The sequence below is a fragment of the Megalops cyprinoides genome, chromosome 19 (genome assembly GCF_013368585.1).
Source record: "Megalops cyprinoides isolate fMegCyp1 chromosome 19, fMegCyp1.pri, whole genome shotgun sequence".
Classification (NCBI taxonomy): domain Eukaryota; kingdom Metazoa; phylum Chordata; class Actinopteri; order Elopiformes; family Megalopidae; genus Megalops; species Megalops cyprinoides.
The window spans coordinates 4567127-4586650 of NC_050601.1; the positions used below are offsets into that span (position 1 = coordinate 4567127).

The window sequence follows — 19524 nt, forward strand, 5'->3', positions numbered from 1 at the left end:
AAAGCCTGAAATAGGATGAAATTTCTGAGGATATCGAGTTTTTCCTCCTGATCACCTCTCAGTTGACAGGTCTTGATTCCAGAGCTGTGAAGAGGACAGCAGCGTTTTCTTTTCTGCCTCTGAGGCTAAAACTACTTCAGTCTGAAGACATTTTATCCAGGTGAAGTGAAACGAAACCGTCCTCCCACCCTCCCACCGTCCTCCTTGAGTGGGGTTTCCTCATATAACACTAACAGAATTACCACCTCTGATTGGAGGCTGCTTTGTTCTACGATCACCTCTGATTGGAGGCTGCTTTGTTCTACGATCACCTGTGATTGGAGGCTGCTTTGTTCTACGATCACCTGTGATTGGAGGCTGCTTTGTTCTGTGATCAGCTCCAGTCATAGGCTGCTGTGTTCTGATCAGCGGTGATCGTAGAACATAGTGGTCACTGCTCTGCTGCTCTGCTGCCACACCGCCTCGGCCGTTCCGTTCCGGTTCATACAAGTTCTTCATACTCACCGGCTCAAAAGGACGAGGATCATTCCTAAAAGGGGCAGGGGGGGGAGTAAAGAGCTGGCTGCTGGCCTGCAGCCACACAGCCCTCTTTCCACACAATGCCGCGGCGGCCCCAGGGGACCGGCCAGCGATTGTCCGGAGTGTGTCCCGGGGACGGAGTGATGGGGGCGGGTGGACGGATGGCCCCCGTGAGGCCCAGCGTGCGCGCGGCCATGACGTGGCCGTCGTCCTGCCGCTGTGGCCGCGGTGCAAAGCGATGACGTCACCCGGCGGTCGGCGACGTTGTGACAGAGAGTGAAGTGGCTCTGCTCAGGGGAGCCGGCGGCTGAATAGGATCCAGTCAGGATCCGAGCCCTATGGGTACATCAGCTCAAGCCCTGTGTGTACATCCATTTTAGTCTGCTGCATTACACAGAACAGGTAGAATGTCTCTTTACACAGATCTAGTATTTCTATTTCTGTGTTTTTCCAGCCATGCAGTGGGACACGGGTCTCACAGTAGTTGTGCTGATCTAGGCCCATGAGTAATGAAATGCATTACTATTGTGGCACAGTAGGTGGGAGAGCCGGGCTGATAACCAGCAGTTTGCAGGTTTAAATTCTAAACATGACGCTGCTGTTAGCCTTTTGCTGTTACCCCCGGGTACCCTTGTGCGGTGGTGATTGGGTTCAGTACTCATGCAGCTGATAACGAGCAATACGCTGGGTCTGGATAGAGCCTTTTTTGGCGTCTCTCCTGAGCTATGATGCTGGGGGTTGTGCTGGGTGTATACACAGCTTTGGATAACTCGCAGCTCAGGGGAGCCCGTCTCCTTAAGCCCTCTGTCTCCGCCTGTCTCGTCATCCTCTGCAGGACATCGATGATGCCGTGTCCCCTGGTGGAGGGGTTGGGGGGGGGGGGGGGTGTCAGGATTCTCCTGGGTCTGTTTCTCTTGTTTTTGTCCAAACATGGCCTGGATGGCCTGCTCCCTCTCGTGCTCCACTCTCCTGCCCCCCCAGAGGAGAGATTCCTATAACCAAACCGATACAGCACGTGGGAATCAGAGCTTTTATATTTACAAACGGAAGTACTGTATCGGTCTCATAATCAAATCAAATCATAATCATAGACCCCCCTGCCTGCTCATAACATCCACCTCTCTTACTGTAGTGTAATAGTTCATCGTCGTTTAAGTGGAGTGGCAATTTCACTTCCGTGATATTTCCATGAAAAGTTCTGAACAAACCAGATAGTTGTAGACTGTGTATTGGGAAGAAAGACTTAGCTGAGCAGTGGCTCGCTGGGGCTGGAAGCTGTTTGGAAAGGGTGTGTGTGCATGTGCACTGTTTGTGTCAAAGTGCGTCTGTGTACCTGTGTGTGTCACTGGTGTGTGTGTGTTTGTGAGGGAGAGCATTGTGTGTGTGAGTAGCTGACCCCTTTTCTGCCTGCTCAGAATTCATGTGCGTGATTTTGGGGGCAGCAAAGCCTGATGGGTAACCAGCTGTTGACCGCAGCAGCAGCCCTGGTTGGCCTCGCTCTCATCGTGGCGGTCAGGGCCCTCCTGGGCAGAGCGCGCCCATTTCGTCCATCCCTTTTTCATCCCGGAGGATGAGTGTTTGGTTAGTTGCTGATGACTGCGCCCACTCACTATTCACTGTGAAGAGTGCAGGTACAGACAAACAGTGAGTGAGTGGAATTTCTGATGGGGGTGGGCAGGGGTGAGGGAGAGGTCAGGGCTGTGTCAGTTCTACGGGGGAGGGTGCGTTTGTTTGTTTGTGTGTGTGTGTGTGCGCGCGTGCGCACGTGCATGCGCATGTGTACATGTGGGCGAATGTGTGTGTGTGAGTGGGTGAATGGCCTATCGGTCCCATTCATAACATAAAACCATTAGAAGTGAATGAAACGGGTGAGCCTGGCTGTTCTGACAGCAGATAAAAACGCACACTTGGCAGTGGGTGTGTGATGCCATCGTAAATCGTGGCCATAACGGGGCACTCTTTTTCTCTCTTCTCTGTCTTGTGACTTTTTTACTGTTGCTCATGTGTGAATGCACTCTGTAGAACGCACACACACACACGCGCACACACACACGCACTCGGTTGAATAAAGGGTCTTGTCCCTTCTCATCTACAGTATCCTCGGAGGTGCAGTGAATCAAGCCGCCGCTGTCTTTTTGAACACAGCCCTTGCCGTGGTTACAGTGAGAGACGTCCACCTTGATAAATGTGCGCATCGACCCGGAAAGTCCCTGAGTCCCCGGGCTGCCTGTCCTCCCCCCCAGCTGGACTGACCCCCCCCACCCCCCGCCCCGCCCCGCCAGGCCGCTCTGGGAGGCCGCATTAGAGCTGCTGCCTTCCACAGAGCCACGAGGAAGCGGGATCAAGTTGGGGAGGGGAACCACATTGGGGTCTGGTTTGGGGACTGCTTGGAGGACCGTGGTGTTAGCAGCGGGATTCTTCAGTGGCTTTACAAGCAGGGTCCAAGGCGGTCTCCCGAGGTGAGGACGCTGCCGGGGACAGCTACTCTCTTACCGAGGGAGTGGTCCGGAGAGGAAAAAAACCACGCGCTCACAGCATGATTTGTGTGGTGAAAAACGGCCTGCCCTACAAACGTAGGCGGGGGAAGTGGAACAAAGCCGCGGATCCAGGTCAGGGCCGTTTAGACTGCGCGTGTGGGGTGGCAGCGGTCTGTCGCAGAGCTCCGGGTAGCCGGAGCCTTTCTCATTAAACTCCCAGGTGCGTCACAGCCAGGTGCTCGTCCCAAAAGCCTCTGTAAAGATCCAGCCGCGTGACTGTGAAACCACGGGAGTCTCAAAACATGCCCTGGATTTAGGGTGCAGAAACAAGACTTTTATGTATAAGAATAAATATATTCTTATATATTTTCTTTTATAATGCTGTATTATAAATAAAAATCTAAGAATTTCCGTGATAGTGGGGGAATAAAAACTACGTTCATGAGTCTCTTTGATTCGGGAGGGCCTTCCCTCAGAACAGGGAAGTGGGGAAAAGGCCATAGAGGTTCCTGGAAGGTGTCCGTGGAGGAAGTGTGTGTCCCGGCTTCCTGCCTGAATAATGCGGCCTGATGGTGGCTGTGCGGTGTTTACATCTGCTGCGGTTGCGCAGCAGCCCTCTGTCTCCTGGCGCTGTGTTTGCGCGCTGGCGTGTTGGGTAAGCGCCGCACTCGAGCGGGTCCACACCCAGCAGAGCAGGAGTGTTGAGGGGCTGGGACTGAATGCTGGTGTGTTGGGTAAGCGCCGCACTCGAGCGGGTCCACACCCAGCAGAGCAGGAGTGTTGAGGGGCTGGGACTGAATGCTGGCGTGTTGGGTAAGCGCCGCACTCGAGCGGGTCTACACCCAGCAGAGCAGGAGTGTTGAGGGGCTGGGACTGAATGCTGGCGTGTTGGGTAAGCGCCGCACTCGAGCGGGTCCACACCCAGCAGAGCAGGAGTGTTGAGGGGCTGGGACTGAATGCTGGGAGTGGTGGGGGAGGGGGACACCTGTCTGCACTCCCCAGACACACAGGTGTGTGATGGCCTTGGGTGACTTAAACTGGTTAAAACACACACACACATACACACACACACACACTCATGCTTGTTCTCACACTCCCTATCTCTCCTATCTCTGGTTTGCCTACCGTGCAGCAGTGTACGTGTTTTGAGTACAGTGGTGAGATAAATCGCCCTCAGCCCCCTCCCCCCCCCCAAAGAGCGACACCGTCAGATTCCTGTTAGTCACTAAGGGGGAATTTCACAAACCTAATGAAGGCATTATCTCTTTACAGTTTACTGACGCAGTTTAACCAAAACTTCCAGCTCAAGGGTGATGACCACAGCGTTGTCAAATCCAGGATGTGGCTCTGTTTAAAGCTCTCTCGCTAAGCACCTGCCTCAGGGTAGGCTGGAGAGGTGCAGTGGGTGACCCTGGAGAAAGTGGAGAAGAGTGACCATTACCCACCAGCACCACCAGGGGGCAGCACCTAGGAAACACCGTTGGGTGGAGGGCGTCCATGTGATGTGTTGTCTGTGTTCATCCCCCCAGGACTGAAGACGTACCTGATCTCGGGCCGGAAGGTGGAGCAGTCCCAGTGCAGCTGCTCCCAGCTGGCCCTGGCTGCCCCGGATGCCGGGGGTGCCCTGAACCTCACCCCTCGCGCCCGTACCCCCGACGTCCCACCTTCCGCTGACACCCTGCCGCACGACCCCGCCGACAGGACAAAGGTCAGTGCCTCCCCAGGCGAATTGGGGGCGTGGGGGGTACTACCGTATTTGTCCTCGACGTTTCCATACACCCATTTGACAGACACTCTTATTTAGGGCACCTCACAAAGTAAACATTCTACACTGCATCTGATAAGGCCACATGAAGAGCAATGCATGCAGAAAACCACAGACCACATCTGAACACACGACACTGCCGCTCAGTGCTACAATAATCACTGCCATGCTGAATACAAGGTGATTGCTGCTATAGATTACAACCTCTATAAATTTCCAACCACGCGTGTCAGAGTAAAGAATTCCCCACAGTAGCATTACATTACATTATATGCAGTTAGCAGATGCTCATATCCAGAGCAACTTCCAACACAATATAACATAAGTGTATCCAATCAATAAGGAGCAACAGTGTCAGACCAGGCTAACAACACTCCCAGACCGGTGAGTGTAGGTACAGGAAAAGACTCGTAAGGTACATAAGGAAACATTTAAGTGCGACACCTAAGATGCAGTCGGAGGGGAAGATTTCCACCACACTGGGGCCGAGCTCGCTGTGTGTGTTGAGTGTTATGACTGTGTTTACGCTGTGCTGCTTATCTCCACACTTTGGGTAGTAGTGTTGGTGTAGTGGTTAGTCCAGGGTCAGTAACATAATTCCCATGGGCCACTGCTTTTTTGCCCTTGGACAAGGCGTATAACCCAAACTGCCGTTATGTTAAAGTTGTAAAATGTAAACAGCTGTAGTCCAGTCGCTCTGGATAAGAGCACTGGAAGTAATATGATATAATGGAGTTCTCCCTTTGTCGTATTATTATTTAAAGCATGATTCAAACGCCAGAGAGTACAGGAATGATGATAATGTAACGAGGGGAATATAACTGATCGGCGGGTTTGTGTGCATGGATAGCAAAGCCAGACAGCCTAACTCTAAATGCTCATCAAGGTATCGCTTCATCAATGACTGATGGATCTGAACCAGCCAGTGGGATTTGCCTTGGAGAGAGAAGCGTTCTGATTGGTCTGGATGAGATCACATGACAGTTCAGCTAGTTCAAGTGCCTCTCGAGGCCTTGTTTGTTAGTCTCTCAAGGAAAAAAAAACGTACATGTTACGTTACGTTCACCATCCTGCTGCGTGCTCAGCACCCTTTGAAGTGACACCAATTTGAAACGACAACCTCGGAAATTGCACCAATTACCTACCCAGGGCAAATATGACAAGCTATTACCCTAGCAGGCAGCCCCGCCCCCCCCCCCCACATACACACACAAAGCCTTTGCTTTAGCAGGCAGCTGTGGTGGTGGGGGAGCTCATTAGCACGGGCACGGGGCGATGTTGGAGGAGCCGCTGGGCTCACCTAATTAATGAAGTGACAGAGAGGGAGACGGAAAGCTGTTTGCTTTCGCTCTCCCAGCGCTAATGATGCTAATGGGGCTCTCCACAGCCCGGACTTTGATGCCTCGCCATGCGTTTCCCCTCTCTTTGCGCATTCAGAGGAACGCAGCTTAAAAGGCACCCCAGGGGTCGCTCCTACAGGAGGGGAAACCCAGGGAAAGCGCTCGGATGGACACGCTGGACCAAGCATTTACCAGCCCGCCTTGCGAGTCCCAATGACTGTGCGCCCGACTCATCCCGCTAAGCTTTTTCCCTGGGGTCCAGTTCCATATTTTTTTCTCTTTTTTTGGCAAAACTTGTAAACAGATTTCAAGCTCTGATATGAAATGCACGTTGGAGACCCGCTCTGAGGTGAGCTGTGGGCAGTTCTTCAGAGGGTGTCCTCAAGGTGTTGCTCTTTTTGGCTCAGGTGTATTCTGACAGTCGCCAGGCCCTGTGTGTGCCTGCATGTTGTTAGCATGCCATCAGTGTGTCAGTAGCTTGTCGTTAGCCTCCCGTTAGCGTGGCATTAGCTTGACATTAGACTGCCGTTAGTGTGGTGTTAGCGTGACGTTAGCATGCCCTTAGCATGATGTTAGCACGGGGTTAGTGTGCCATTAGCATGTTGCTAGGATAGCATTAGTGTGTTGCGTGCGGGGACTCGGCTCTCTGTGAGACAGGCCCGACAGGGAGGGCCTCCTTGCTCCGGTTTCCTTTCTCACTTGTTTCTCTTACTGTTTTTATTTAATCCAATTATTTTTTCACACGTTACACAAGAAGTAGTTTAACACCTGTCTGTGCGATTTGGGGCGGTGTGGAAATATCTAACCTCATTTAGACCTCATCTCCCTCTGTCCCTCTTTCTCCTCCCTCTCTCCCTCCCTCCCCTGGGTTACTCTCTCCCCTCTAACACCCTCTCCCTCTTTCCTCGCCCTCCCCCCATTTGTCTCAGTCATTTTTTTTTTTCATTTTTCGTTTGCTTTATTGGCGTGCAAAACATACATTTGTGTTGCCAAAGCATGTGCATTCCAAACTGCAGGAGCAACTGCAACACACTATCCCAGGAATACAGGGACTTCTGATTTAAAAACAAAAAAAAAGTGTTATATTTGATTTAAAAACAGATAAAATAGAAATTTAAAAAGACAGATCGAATGAATGTGTTGTGGTGAATTAATAAACGTGAAAAGACAGTGTTGTATTTCAGATCTGAAGTGTTTAAGGTGCGCGGGTCTCACCATCACTCAGGCCGTGACAGGCCGTAATAACCTCTGCTGCTGGCACTGCGTACCGGTATCTCCCCCAGAGGGGCGCAATTTGTCTGCGTCTTACAGGACGGGGAGTTGCGGTTTCGTCTTGTGTAATTTTTGGGAAACTGATGCGCCTCACTTCCCTGAAGTTGTGGCGCTTTGTGATGGAGCGCAGCCCTGTCTCAGCCTCTCGCGGCGCGAGCACAGCCTGTCCTGTCTGGGCTGCCAGACCTTCCCCTGCCGGCTCGTCTCCACCGCTGGGTGGTGTTCTCCAAGTCTGCGCCTCATCCAGACGCGTCTTTGACCGATGTCTTTCAGCATTCTCTGTCTTCAAGAAGCATCTGAAGACACAGCTCCTCCGCTCTCACCTGAGCACCTGAAACACTCCCACTTAAAGGAATTTCTCATGTCTCGAAACTGTTTCCTACTAACCTATAAAAAAATTGTAATCTAATGGTTTAACGCACTCGTTAGCTCTACCAGCTATCTTGTACCTTGTCTGGCCAACCGTTGAAACCTGGTCATGCAGCATGCAGCATGCAGCATAATACTGTATTGTTGACTCCTTATGGGTTTTTTTGCATGTGTTGTACTCTACCTCACTTATAAGTCGCTTTGGATAAAAGTGTCTGCCAGATGAATAAATGTAAGTGTGATCCGTTAGTACCGGGTCCTCTCTGCACTCAGTTATGCTCTGTGCTTTTGCGTGTCTTCGTCCCAGAGGATGATGTAATTCTGCTGTTGTTATGATGTAATTTGCTTGGGCTTTCTGTGTGGATTGGTGCGGTCCAGAGGCTACCCGCTGTTAATGCGCCGTGTCTCTCTGTCTCCGTCAGTCTCCCTGCCTCTCCTGCAGTGTGCTGTTGAATCCGGGAGAGGGTCAGACGGTGGAGGAGGGGGCGGTGCAGAATGGCTGTCAGGACGAGCACAAGGCCAGCAGCGGCAAGGTGAGCTCACCCCTTCACCTGAGCTCACCTGTCCCCCCCTTCAGCTGTCCTCACCTGAGCTCACCTGACTTTACCTGAGCTTACCTGTCCCCTCGTAACTGAGCTCATCTCTGCCCTTGACCGGAGATCACTCCCCCTTTGCCTGACCTTGACCTCACCTGAGGTCATCTACCACCCTCATCCTCCTAATTGTACCAGTCACACTGTCCACCTTGGACTGCTTACATACCTGTCACAGAATTGTCTGTTTTTCACTGCCCAACTGTCGTGACTTACCTGCCTCACTCATGTACCTGCTCATGCCTTAACCTGTGTCACTGATGTACCTTTCCTTCTGACATACCTGCCTCTCTGACCCACCTGTCCCTGTCTGCCCCGCCTCTCTGACCCACCTGTCCTCCTGTCTGCCCCACCTGTGCCCCTTTCTCCGCACCCCCGCGCGGCCTGGCAGGTCGGCCCCGTCCGGAGCCCCCGCACCCTGAACGGCCTGCTGAGCCCCCACCTGGAGGAGGTGCTCACGCACAGCCAGACCTCTCTGTGCGAGATGCTGCAGGAGAAGGAGAAGAAGTGGGGGGGGACTGGGGTCGGGATGGGGGGAGGCGGCGTGGGCACCATGGACCACTCCGCCCTCATCCCGCTGCGCTCCAAGAACTTCCGCGAGAGGAGCGACGCCCACTTCGTTGACGTCATCAAGGAGGACAGGTGAGGTCGGGGGGGGGGGGCAAAACGGTGTGAGGGAGGGGGCGAACTGACAGGACCAACATGGCCAAATACAATTACTGACATACTGACAACGCTCATGATCATGTTCTGTACCTTCCTCAGTTTTGTGGTTAAGCGTGACGGACGTGATATGCAGTGACCCTGAGCTGAGACTGTAATTTCCTGATAGTAGTAATAGTTACGAGCAGGGTTGGGTAAACGGATCCTGGATCAGTTTTTCTTTCCCTGCCTGTCGCACAGCCTGATGAAGGATTACTTCTTCAAGCCACCCATCAACAAGCTGGGCCTGAACTTCTTGGAGAAGTCCCTGGAGTCGGCCTACAGGAAGAGCTACCAGGAGGAGGTGCGTGTGGCCCTGTCCGTCCTCCCGAATCTGCCCATGGCCCTCTGTCTCTGCACCACTGAGGGAGGCGCAGCCATCTGTGACTGTCAATCTGTGTCTCCTCCGATACCAGCCACACACACACACTTGCTGTCACACACACTCACACACTCACACACTCACACACTCACACACTCACACACACACACACACACACACACACACACTCGCTGTCTCACACACACTCTCTCACACTCATACACACACACACACACTCGCTGTCACACACACTCTCACACACACACACACACTCACACACACACACACACACACACACACACACACACACTCGTTGTCACACACACACTCTCTCACACACACACTCACACTCACACTCACACTCACACTCAGACACACAGAGCACTGCACTGCATTGTGTCCAGACAGGACTGCGGCAAGGGGAGAGCACTGCTGATGAAAGTGTGCCCTTGCCTTATGCTGCTCTCTGCTGGCCATCTCTGTGTACTGCAGCTCAGATCAGAACCATGCCTCCGAGGAATGTTTTATCTCCTTGTACCAACTTGATTATCCATGGGTTTTGCGCTAAGATAGATGACATTATGATTGCTCTCTCTGTGGTTCTGCAGTACATTAATCTCATCTCTCTTTTTTCCCTTCCTCTCCTCTTCCCTTTTGTCCTCTGCCCTCCTCCTTCCCCTCAAACCTTTCCATCCATCTCCCTCCTTTCTCATTCTCTCTCTCCCCCCCCCCCCCCCCCCCCCCCCCTCTCTCTCTTAGGTGGAGACGCGGGCCCCGGTGCAGACGTTTGCCAGCCCCACCTTCAGCTCGTTCCTGGACGTGGCCCTGTCATGCGCTGTGTTCCTGGTGCTCACGCTGGCCTGCTTCCTGCGGCCCCTGCTGTCCGAGCAGACTCCCGCCACGCCCACCCTCCCCCTCGTCCTGGCCGCCCTCGCCGCCCTGCTGGAGGGCCTGTCGCTGCTGTTGTCCATCCGGTGAGGGACGGAGGGAGAGAGAGAGGGGGAAGAGAGGGAGGGAGAGACGGAAAGACAGAAAGACAGAGACAGAGGAAGATGGGGAAGAGGGAGAGAGATGGCTTGAGGGATAGATAGAAGAAGGAAAGAGGGGGGTAAAGGAGGGGGGAGAGAGGGAGGGAGTCTAGACAGTGAGAAGGAGAGAGAAAGGAAGGTGGGTGATGGAGTACTCGAGGGATAGATAGAGGAAGGAAAATGGGAGGTAGAGGAGGGGGGTGAGAAGGAGGGAGAGACAGAAGAAGATGGGGAAGACGGAGAGAGATTACTCGAGGGATAGATGGAGGGGAAAAAGGGAGGTAGAGGAGGGAAGAGAGAGAGAGGAGGGGAGGGTGGAGAGGTGAGAGACAGACAGAGGGAAGAAGGGGATAGAGAGAGAGGACTGAAGGGGTAGATAGAGGAAGAAGGAGGGTGGTGGTGGAAGGCAGAGGGAGGGGGAGGGAGTGTAGAGAGAGAAGGAGACACAGAGAGACAGAGGAAGGGAGGAGGGAGGGACACAGAGGACTGGATAAAAGGGAATGAATGAGGGAGTCAAGGAGAGTGCGGAGAGAGAAGGGAGGGGAATGAGACAGATTTAGATTTGGGGGCGCAGAGAGTAGCACAGGAGGCTGGGACGTGCGTGTCTGTTGTTGGAATCACTGCTCTGACAGCTCTGCTTGTTGGGTGTTGGGTGTGGTGGTGGAATGGATGTGAGTGGCTATTCTCTCTCCCTCCCCCCCCCCAGCATGGCCTTCTGCCTGGACAGTGTGATGAGCTGCACTCTCTCCCTCCTGACGGCCATCTCGGGCTGGGTCCCCCGACACCTGATCGGGGCCGTGCTGGTCTCCCTGCCCGCCGTATCCGTCTTCTCACACGTCACCTGCGACCTCCACCACTCCATACAGGTGAGTGACGAGGCTGAACGCGAAATCCACATCGCTGTCTCTGAGTGATTGGACCTTACAGGCATAGCCCAGGACGAACTCGGGGAGGAAATGGGGAAGCTACAGGTAAGTATGGTTTAGACATAAGGAGAGTGTAAGCTACAGGTACGCATGGTTCAGACATAAGGAGGAGCGAAGCTACAGCTTAGTAAGGTTCTCACATAATGAGGGGAAAGGTGCAGGTAAGTGTGGTTAATGCATTGTTTGGGAGTGAGGAATCTACAGGTAAATGTGATTTGTACATAAGAAGAGGGGAAGCTACAGGTAATTGTGGTTGATGCATAGTTATGGACAGCGGAATGTATTGGTAAGATTGGTTGCTACATTGTTTGGGAGTGAGGAAGCTACAGGTAAGCAAAGTTTAGACATTGGCAGGGTGGAAGCTACAGGTAGTTGTGGTTGATGCATAGTTATGGACGGAGGAATCTACAGGAACTGTGGTTGATGCATTGTTAGGGAGTGAAGAAGCTACAGGTAAGTGGTTTATACATGTAGGTGGGTGTAGTTGATTCTTACTGTAGTTTGGGACTGAGGGAGTTATAAGTGAGTGTAGTCTAGAAGCTACAGATGAGTATGGTTCAGACACAGGGAGGGAGTGAGAGAGTTACAGGTTACTGTGGAGGTCAGAGAGCGTGTTGGTTCATCTGCGTGTCACTGTACGCCAGCATACGCCGCTCAGAGCACGGTGTGATGGGTAATAACACGGGCCTCTCTGTGTCCTCCAGTTCACCATGTTCACCTGCTGTGGCGTCATCATCGCCATCATCCAGTACTGCAACTTCTGCCAGCTATGCTTCTGGATGCGCTCCATCCTGGCCACCGTGGTGGGAGTCGTGCTGCTGGCGTTGCTCTACAGCCCCCTCTGCTGGCCACAGTGAGTCACCACGCGCTCGGGGCCCGGCGTGGTCGCGTTCGATCTTTTCAGCCTGGGTCTGCACACAGCGTTGCGGCGATACCTCCACCCTCTCCCTGTCCAGTCGGTCGGTCCGTCCACGTGAAACATTTCTGCGGCTCGCAGATGTGAATAATCAAATTCAGAGCACCGCGCTAACGCCGGTTTGATGCTCTCCTCAGGTGATGAAGTCAGAGTCTTCCTCATCAATGTGGTTATATTACCACATGTAATTTAATTTGTATTTATAATGTACAGTGGCTTAGGAAAGTATTCAGACCCCCTTCGCTTTTTTTGCACACTTTGTTGTGTTATGGCCTTAATCTAAACTGAATTAAATGTATTCTTTCGGCTGCCAATCAACACACTATAACCCATAATGACAAAGCAAAAAACATTTTTTTGAAATTGTTAAAAATCAAAAAGTGAAATGTCTCATATACATAAGTACTCAGATCCTTTGCTATAGCATTCCAAATTGAGCTGTTTGCTTTGATTGTCCTTGAGATGTCTCTAGAACTTCACTGGAATCCAATGTGGCAAACTGAATTTATTGGGCATAATTTAGAAAGGCACACACCTATGTACCTGAAAATACAAGACACTGTATTGCATTTCCACATTGCTCAGAATTACCCATCATGCCGTTTGGTGCCCACGGGTATAAAATGGCAGTTCTACTGGATGTTCACGCTGCACACACACCTTGCCTAGTTAGTCCATGAACAGAGTTTCTGCACTGCAAACACATACACCCCATTTGGCACCCTGCGCTTTGTCATGTAGCGGAGACTCTTATCCGGTACGAAAGCACATCTCATAAAACTGTACACGGGTGTGCATGTTCCAGACCACACTAAGCCCTCACATGTCTGACTGCCTCAGGACCAGAGGCAGAGTGGAGAGATAAAGATCAGAAATACAGTGAGAGAGAGAGGAACTACCGTCCTAGAGTACAGACAGCTGGGTGCAATGCTATTACGTCACTGCAGTGTTATGATACAGGTGGTAAGATCGCTGCGCTTGAATGTTTTAAAGGTGCGGTTCATTCACCTGCAAATCCAGCAAGTGAGTCATAGCTGTAAGTGCTTGCTGACTTATTTAGTGGGGTTTATTAGCATTAGAGTTAGTGTTTGTAACTCTAGGACAGAGTCACAGGGCATAACTTTTAGTGTTAATGTAACTCCAGGAGATTGTGGCAGGACAGAGAGTGTCAGTGTTAATGACACTCTGGGACAGTGTCACAGGTTAGCGTCAGTGTTAATGTAACTCTGGGAGAATGTGGCAGGACAGAGAGTGTCAGTGTCAATGCTTCTCTGAAAGTGTCACAGGGCAGGGATGTTCCTCTTTAAGGCAGTGCGCACTTAACTTTAGTCACGCCCATATTCAGTCTTACGAGGGCAAGTTCTCTACACACTCAGGGCAAGTTGGGAAACCATTTCAGGACGTGAAAGCAAGAAGAGGCAGTGCTGTTGCATGTTGAATTTAATTGTGTTTGTGAACAGTGCCCAAGAGCCACAGGGCATACAACATCTGTCTACCTTAAACTGAGAATTTACCTAAAATTGCGCATCTGTCTGCCTGAAACTGAGAATTTACCCAAAATGTCAGTATTTTACTCTTAGATATTCACCTCCTCCTCCAGGTCAAACAACAGCAGTGCTGCAGAGTTTCCACTAGAACCGGCCCTCCGGCCGCAGGACCTGCTGGGCCCAGAGGCCATTCTGGCCTTCTTCCTGCTGTTGCTGCTGGTCTGGTTCCTGAACCGCGAGTTCGAGGTCAGCTACCGGCTGCATTACCACGGCAACGTGGAGGCGGACCAGCACCGCATCAAGATCCAGAACATGCGGGACCAGGCGGACTGGCTTCTGCGCAACATCATCCCCATCCACGTGGCCGAGCAGCTGAAGGTGACGCAGAGCTACTCCAAGAACCACGACGACGTGGGCGTCATCTTCGCCAGCATCGTCAACTTCAGCGAGTTCTACGAGGAGAGCTACGAGGGCGGCAAGGAGTGCTACCGCGTGCTCAACGAGCTGATCGGCGACTTCGACGAGCTGCTCCGCCAGCCGGCCTTCGCCAACATCGAGAAGATCAAGACCATCGGTGCCACCTACATGGCGGCGTCGGGGCTGAACCCGCAGCAGTGCGGCGAGGCGGGCCGGCCGCACGGGCACCTGCGCGCACTCTTCGACTTCGCCCTGGAGATGATGCGCGTGGTGGACGAGTTCAACAAGAACATGCTGGGCTTCCAGTTCAAGCTGCGCATCGGCTTCAACCACGGGCCGCTGACGGCCGGCGTCATCGGCACGACCAAGCTGCTGTACGACATCTGGGGCGACACGGTGAACATCGCCAGCCGCATGGACTCCACCGGCGTGGAGTGCCGCGTGCAGGTGAGTGAGGAGAGCTACTGCGTCCTGGGCGAGATGGGCTACGACTTCGACTACCGCGGCACCGTCAACGTCAAGGGCAAGGGCCAGATGAGGACCTTCCTGTACCCCAAGAGCGCCGACAGCGGGCCGGTGCCGCAGTACCAGCTGTCGGTGTCGCCCGAGATCCGGGCGCAGGTGGACGGCAGCATCGGCCGCTCGCCCACTGACGAGATCGCCAACATGGTGCCCTCTGCCGCCGCCGGCCCTGCCTCTGCCCAGGCTCCCGCTGCTGGGGTCCCGGGGCAAGAGCGCATGGTCACCCAGGCCAGCGGGACACCCGAGGGTAGTGAGGACGCTCAGGGACTGCCCAGAGCCCAGGGGCCTGGGCCTGGCCTAACCACCACCCCCACTCCAACATTCGGGGCCTGCCCTGGTCCCACTATCACCCCAACTTCAACACTCGGACCTGCCCCTGGTCCAACCACCACCCCCACTCCAACACTTGGGCCTGCCCCTGGTCCAACCACCACCCCCACTCCAACATTCAGGGCCTGCCCTGGTCCCACCATCACCCCAACTTCAACACTCGGACCTGCCCCTGGTCCATCCACCACCCCCACTCCAACGCCTGGGCCTGCACCTGGCTCCGCCCCTCCTCCTGCCCCCTGTCCCACCTTCACTCCCACCGTGGGGACTGCTGCCAGTCCCTCCCCTGGCCCTGCCCCTCCTAGTCCCCTCCCTCCCGGTCCCACCCCTGTTCCTGGGGCAGCCCAGGTGCCTCAGGCACAAGCCATGCCTGTCTCCTCGGCCCCTCCCCTGCCGCCGGCCCCCGCCCACACTGCGACTCTCAGGTCAGAGCGGAGGGAGGGGCGGGAGGAAGAGGAGGAGGAGGACGAAGAGGAGGAGGAGGTTGGCGAGCTGACCAAACTGTAAAATCCGCAGAACACCTTCAACGCTGCTGATTCGCCAGCCCTTTAATCCCGGCCACTCAGCCCAGGGACGTGGCCTCGCCTGAAAAAGGTGTGTGAGAGTGTGTGTGTGTGTGAGTGTGTGTGTGTGAGTGTGTGTGCGTGCGTGCGTGTGTGGTGAGGGTACGCGAAAACTCCAAACACACACCCTCCGGAAGAAGTATGGAGCTCCAGAGGCTTATGGGAAGCTGCTCACGGGAGCCAGGCTTTGTTGGGTTTGAGTGCTCATTTCATTGTCTTACATTGTCACCAGAGGGGACGGCTGTGGGGGGGGTCACAGCGAGAGGCATAGGGAGAGAGGGGGGGTGTTTTCTCCCATGAAGCTGTTCCCCTCTCATTGCCCTCTGGAATTGCACCAAAACGTTGGAGCTTTTTTCTGTTTCATCGTTGTTATCCTTTGCCTTTCTTATTTTTGCCTTTCTTTGATTTGATTAAGTGCCTTCAGGATGAATTAGGAGGAGAATTCCCAGATCGTGAAAAGAGACTGAGGGCTTTTAACAAAAGTGAAATGAAATGAAACATGATCAATGCGAACACAATGAAAGGGTTGAAACAAAAAATGCTGGCATGTCCTTTACAAAGCAGACTACGGATAAACCTGTGCTTCTTTTGATTTTCTTTTTTTTTTTTTTGCTGATGCAATCATTGCCATTATCAATTTTTGCCAAATTCAAGCAATTGTGTTTACATGAACAAGAGTGTGGACTTGATGCAGAAAAGTATGGAAGTGAGTGTGGGAGCAAGAGGAGGGGATTATGGGTAGAAGAGGGATGTTAAGTTAGTGACAGGGAAGGAGGTCCAGGCTTGGTGATGGCGACGGCCATTGAAGGCCACTCCTGCTGTTGTGGGCAGCCTTTTCACGGTGGAGGCCCACATCACGGTCGTCAGAGACAAGCACAGGTCATGCACATCTTCTCTCAGGCGTGCCCAGCTCTGACAGGAAAGGGAAGTATTCAGGCCCAGTGTTTTAAAAACAAAGAGGAACAGGCAGAATGCAGGGGTTTGTGGTCGGGGGGGTGTGTGGGTGTTCCGGGCCTTGCTCTGTATGTGTGTGTGTATGTGCGAATGTGTGTGCACTCAAATTCTGTGTGCGTGTGCGTGTGCGTGTGTGTGTGTGCTGTCATTTGTGTGCACGCTTGCACCAGAAACGGGCAACTCCAATTAATCATTGAAAGTTACCTATGACCTGGAAGGGACTTGACCACTTGCAGCTGATGAAATTCGGTGATGAATAGGGGACGCTTGCGAAGATTAAAGACAAACACATTAGTTAAGGTGGACATTGTCTTGTCCCTTACAGCAGTACAGTGGATCCTCGCTTATACCTCAGCCAATGACAGCGCTGGCTTCTGCGCGGTTGGATACCGAGCAGGTCGCAGTCGGGCTGAATGTAGTCGAATATGTTATACCCACTGCTGCACTGTGGTCAGAAGGGAGTGTAGGATCTCAAAAGGGAATCTGGAACTGAAGGGAACGCCAAAATTCTGGAAAGGGTAGAGTTTTGGGGGCTGTGTTTGTCTGTGAGTCCAGCTCTCTCACCTGTGAAACTGCAAAACAGTCACGTTGCTGGGTTTGCTCTTGTGGGTTAGATGGAGAACGCTGGCATGGGGGGGGGCAGAAAGGCACTTTTGATAAGGAGACCGTACAGCCTGTAATGAATCATTGAGAAGAGTGTCATGGTGTAGGAAGCTTGAGGTTTTCGGCCAAAATTGTAGGAACAGGGTTTGATTAGCAGCTACCTGTCGCATTTTGGGATTGGACAGAGTGCTCGGATCGACAGAACAGCGTCCCTCTCGGACTGCCATCCATTATCCTGTGAGCTGAAGGGAAATGTGAAATATGAGGGCTAAATGGAGACGTGCCAGGGAAAGGGTCCTCCGAAATTCCAGGCCCTTTGTGTGGCTTTTGTGTGATCTTAGATGATGTAATCTAACTGATTGGTTAGATGCACCTTAAAGAAGGGGTTCAGCTGCCGGAACCCTCTGAGGAGAACCACAACTATAATTGTCTTAGCATTCAACACCTGATACCTGATGGTGCATGTATAAGGGAACCTATATGTTAACCATACCAGCTTTGGGATTGAGTGTTTTGCCTGTAGGTGCCAACATTTTTCATCCAATCAGAGCCAGAGTTTCATGGAGGTTCTATAGTATTCCTGTAATTTTTAGTGCCACTTTATCCTAATTACCCCTGGGTGCCATGCAGCCTTGTTTGCAATTGTTTTCAGGTTGGATTCAGATTTTATTTGATGAATTTGACATTTATGAGGAGCAGTATTTTTTTTTCTAATAATGATGGTGATGACTGTGTGACTGAGTGGTGTACTGTGGGTGTGTAGTGTTGGTCTCTCTCTATCGCTCTTCCTAAATATGTATCTCTGTGTGTATCACACATGCTGATATAAATTCTTTCTCTCTTGTCTGTCTCTGCAAAAGGGTTGTGTGCTCTGGGTTTCAGTCCAGCCCCCCCCCCCCCACCTGCCTGTATTCCTGCTTATATTTTAATATCCCTCCTGCTAATTAATCTTGCCTGTCCTTGCTTTTCCCCCCGTGACAGGGGGAGGGGAGGATTCAGGCGTCAGTGTTGTAGTTTGCTCACCCTTGTGTCTTACATTTCCATTCAACGCCAATTCAGCTAAGTTTCATTGGGGCCTCTTTAACGTCTGTTTGGAATCTCAGACTGGCTAGTCAAAGGCCCCCTTTTCAGTGGTCTTATAACATGCCAGTTTTAATAACTAAACCAGGTTAAAGAGACCAGCAGGAGTAAGGAACATCCGAGCACACTGACAACTGATGATGGCAACTTTGCACAGTTTATCTAACTACCACAATACAGCACTGGCATGTTCAATCAGGTGTTGTTCAGTGGAAGTCATCAGTAAGTACTGCAAAGAAGTATTAGTGCCTTTTTCAATCATATATTGATATATCTTTTCATGATTGTTATTTTTGTTACTTTAAATTTTGGAGTCTAGATTTGTCATCTTTGAAATTGTCCTTTTTTACATTTTTGTACATTTATAATATTTATTACATACATAAATGCATAGTTATTTTTCTCGATCCAAATCTTATCACTTTTTATATGAATTTGAGCACTGTGCCTTTTATAGGGAAGGTTTAGGTTGGCTAAAAGACATTTCAGTTAGGTTAAAGCTATACTTTCACTGTGTGCCCTGTTGGCTGTGTGTTTTACTGCTGGTACAGAGTACTGCAGTAATCTAAATATAAATATATGTATTTAACATATCTACATTTTTTCATATTCTGTAGAATTAATATTGATCATAGGGGATACGGGCAGGTGTATTTTAAGGTACAACAGCGGAGTCTCGTGCTCCAAGAAAAAGGGCATATCTTTTCAAAAAGGGATATTGTAAAAACATGGAGGCCGTACTGAGAGACTGTGAGCACACAGCCCTTATGGTAGCCTTCAGAACTGTACCACAGTATAGAAAAGAAACGGATTTCGAATGGAGAAGTACGACTGGATGGTGTTTTGTAGTTGGTCAGTTTTTGAGAGGGGGGGGGGGGGGTCACACTTCCTGAAGAAGTGCAAAGTGCCCCCTGAATTCCAGCTTACAGTAAAGCACAGCTTTTTTTTATCTCATCACCTGAGAATTGCTGTATGTGTTCAGTTTGCCAACCAGCTGTGAAGAAACCATATGCCATTCTGTCCACAGCTTCACACTCCCAGCATTGAAGCATGGGTTCAGATGGGCTCTTGGTTAAGGTTCATTAGGAACTGAGCTCCTGTGCCTGGTCTTGTGCTGTAGTCATTGCTGTAGTGATATACCAGACGCCAGGGTTTGAGAGACGACACTAAAAACTATGGTAAGGGACTCGTTCATTCTCTCTGCTCTGGGGCTTTGTGGAATGTAGTGGAGTCTGGTCAGGGGGGCATCTGTTAAACATGGGACAACAGTATAAATACCAGGGTCATTTTGTTGGGATGTGTGTACAGTATTTTCTTCGTCTTAAATTTTTTAATATTG

General features: G+C 51.7%; 1 protein-coding gene across 1 annotated transcript in view; it reads left to right on the forward strand.

Moving 5' to 3' along the window:
* The window catches only part of LOC118794091 (adenylate cyclase type 9-like), a 37396-nt gene extending 21845 nt beyond the window's left edge, over positions 1-15551 (forward strand). The window contains exons 2-9 of the mRNA XM_036552240.1: positions 4526-4704; positions 8165-8275; positions 8727-8977; positions 9239-9341; positions 10119-10333; positions 11094-11253; positions 12018-12166; positions 13830-15551. Of these exons, the coding sequence (XP_036408133.1) occupies positions 4526-4704; positions 8165-8275; positions 8727-8977; positions 9239-9341; positions 10119-10333; positions 11094-11253; positions 12018-12166; positions 13830-15492 (2831 nt within the window). The 3' untranslated portion in view covers positions 15493-15551. The remainder of the gene's footprint in view (positions 1-4525; positions 4705-8164; positions 8276-8726; positions 8978-9238; positions 9342-10118; positions 10334-11093; positions 11254-12017; positions 12167-13829) is intronic.
* Positions 15552-19524: the final 3973 nt, after the last annotated feature.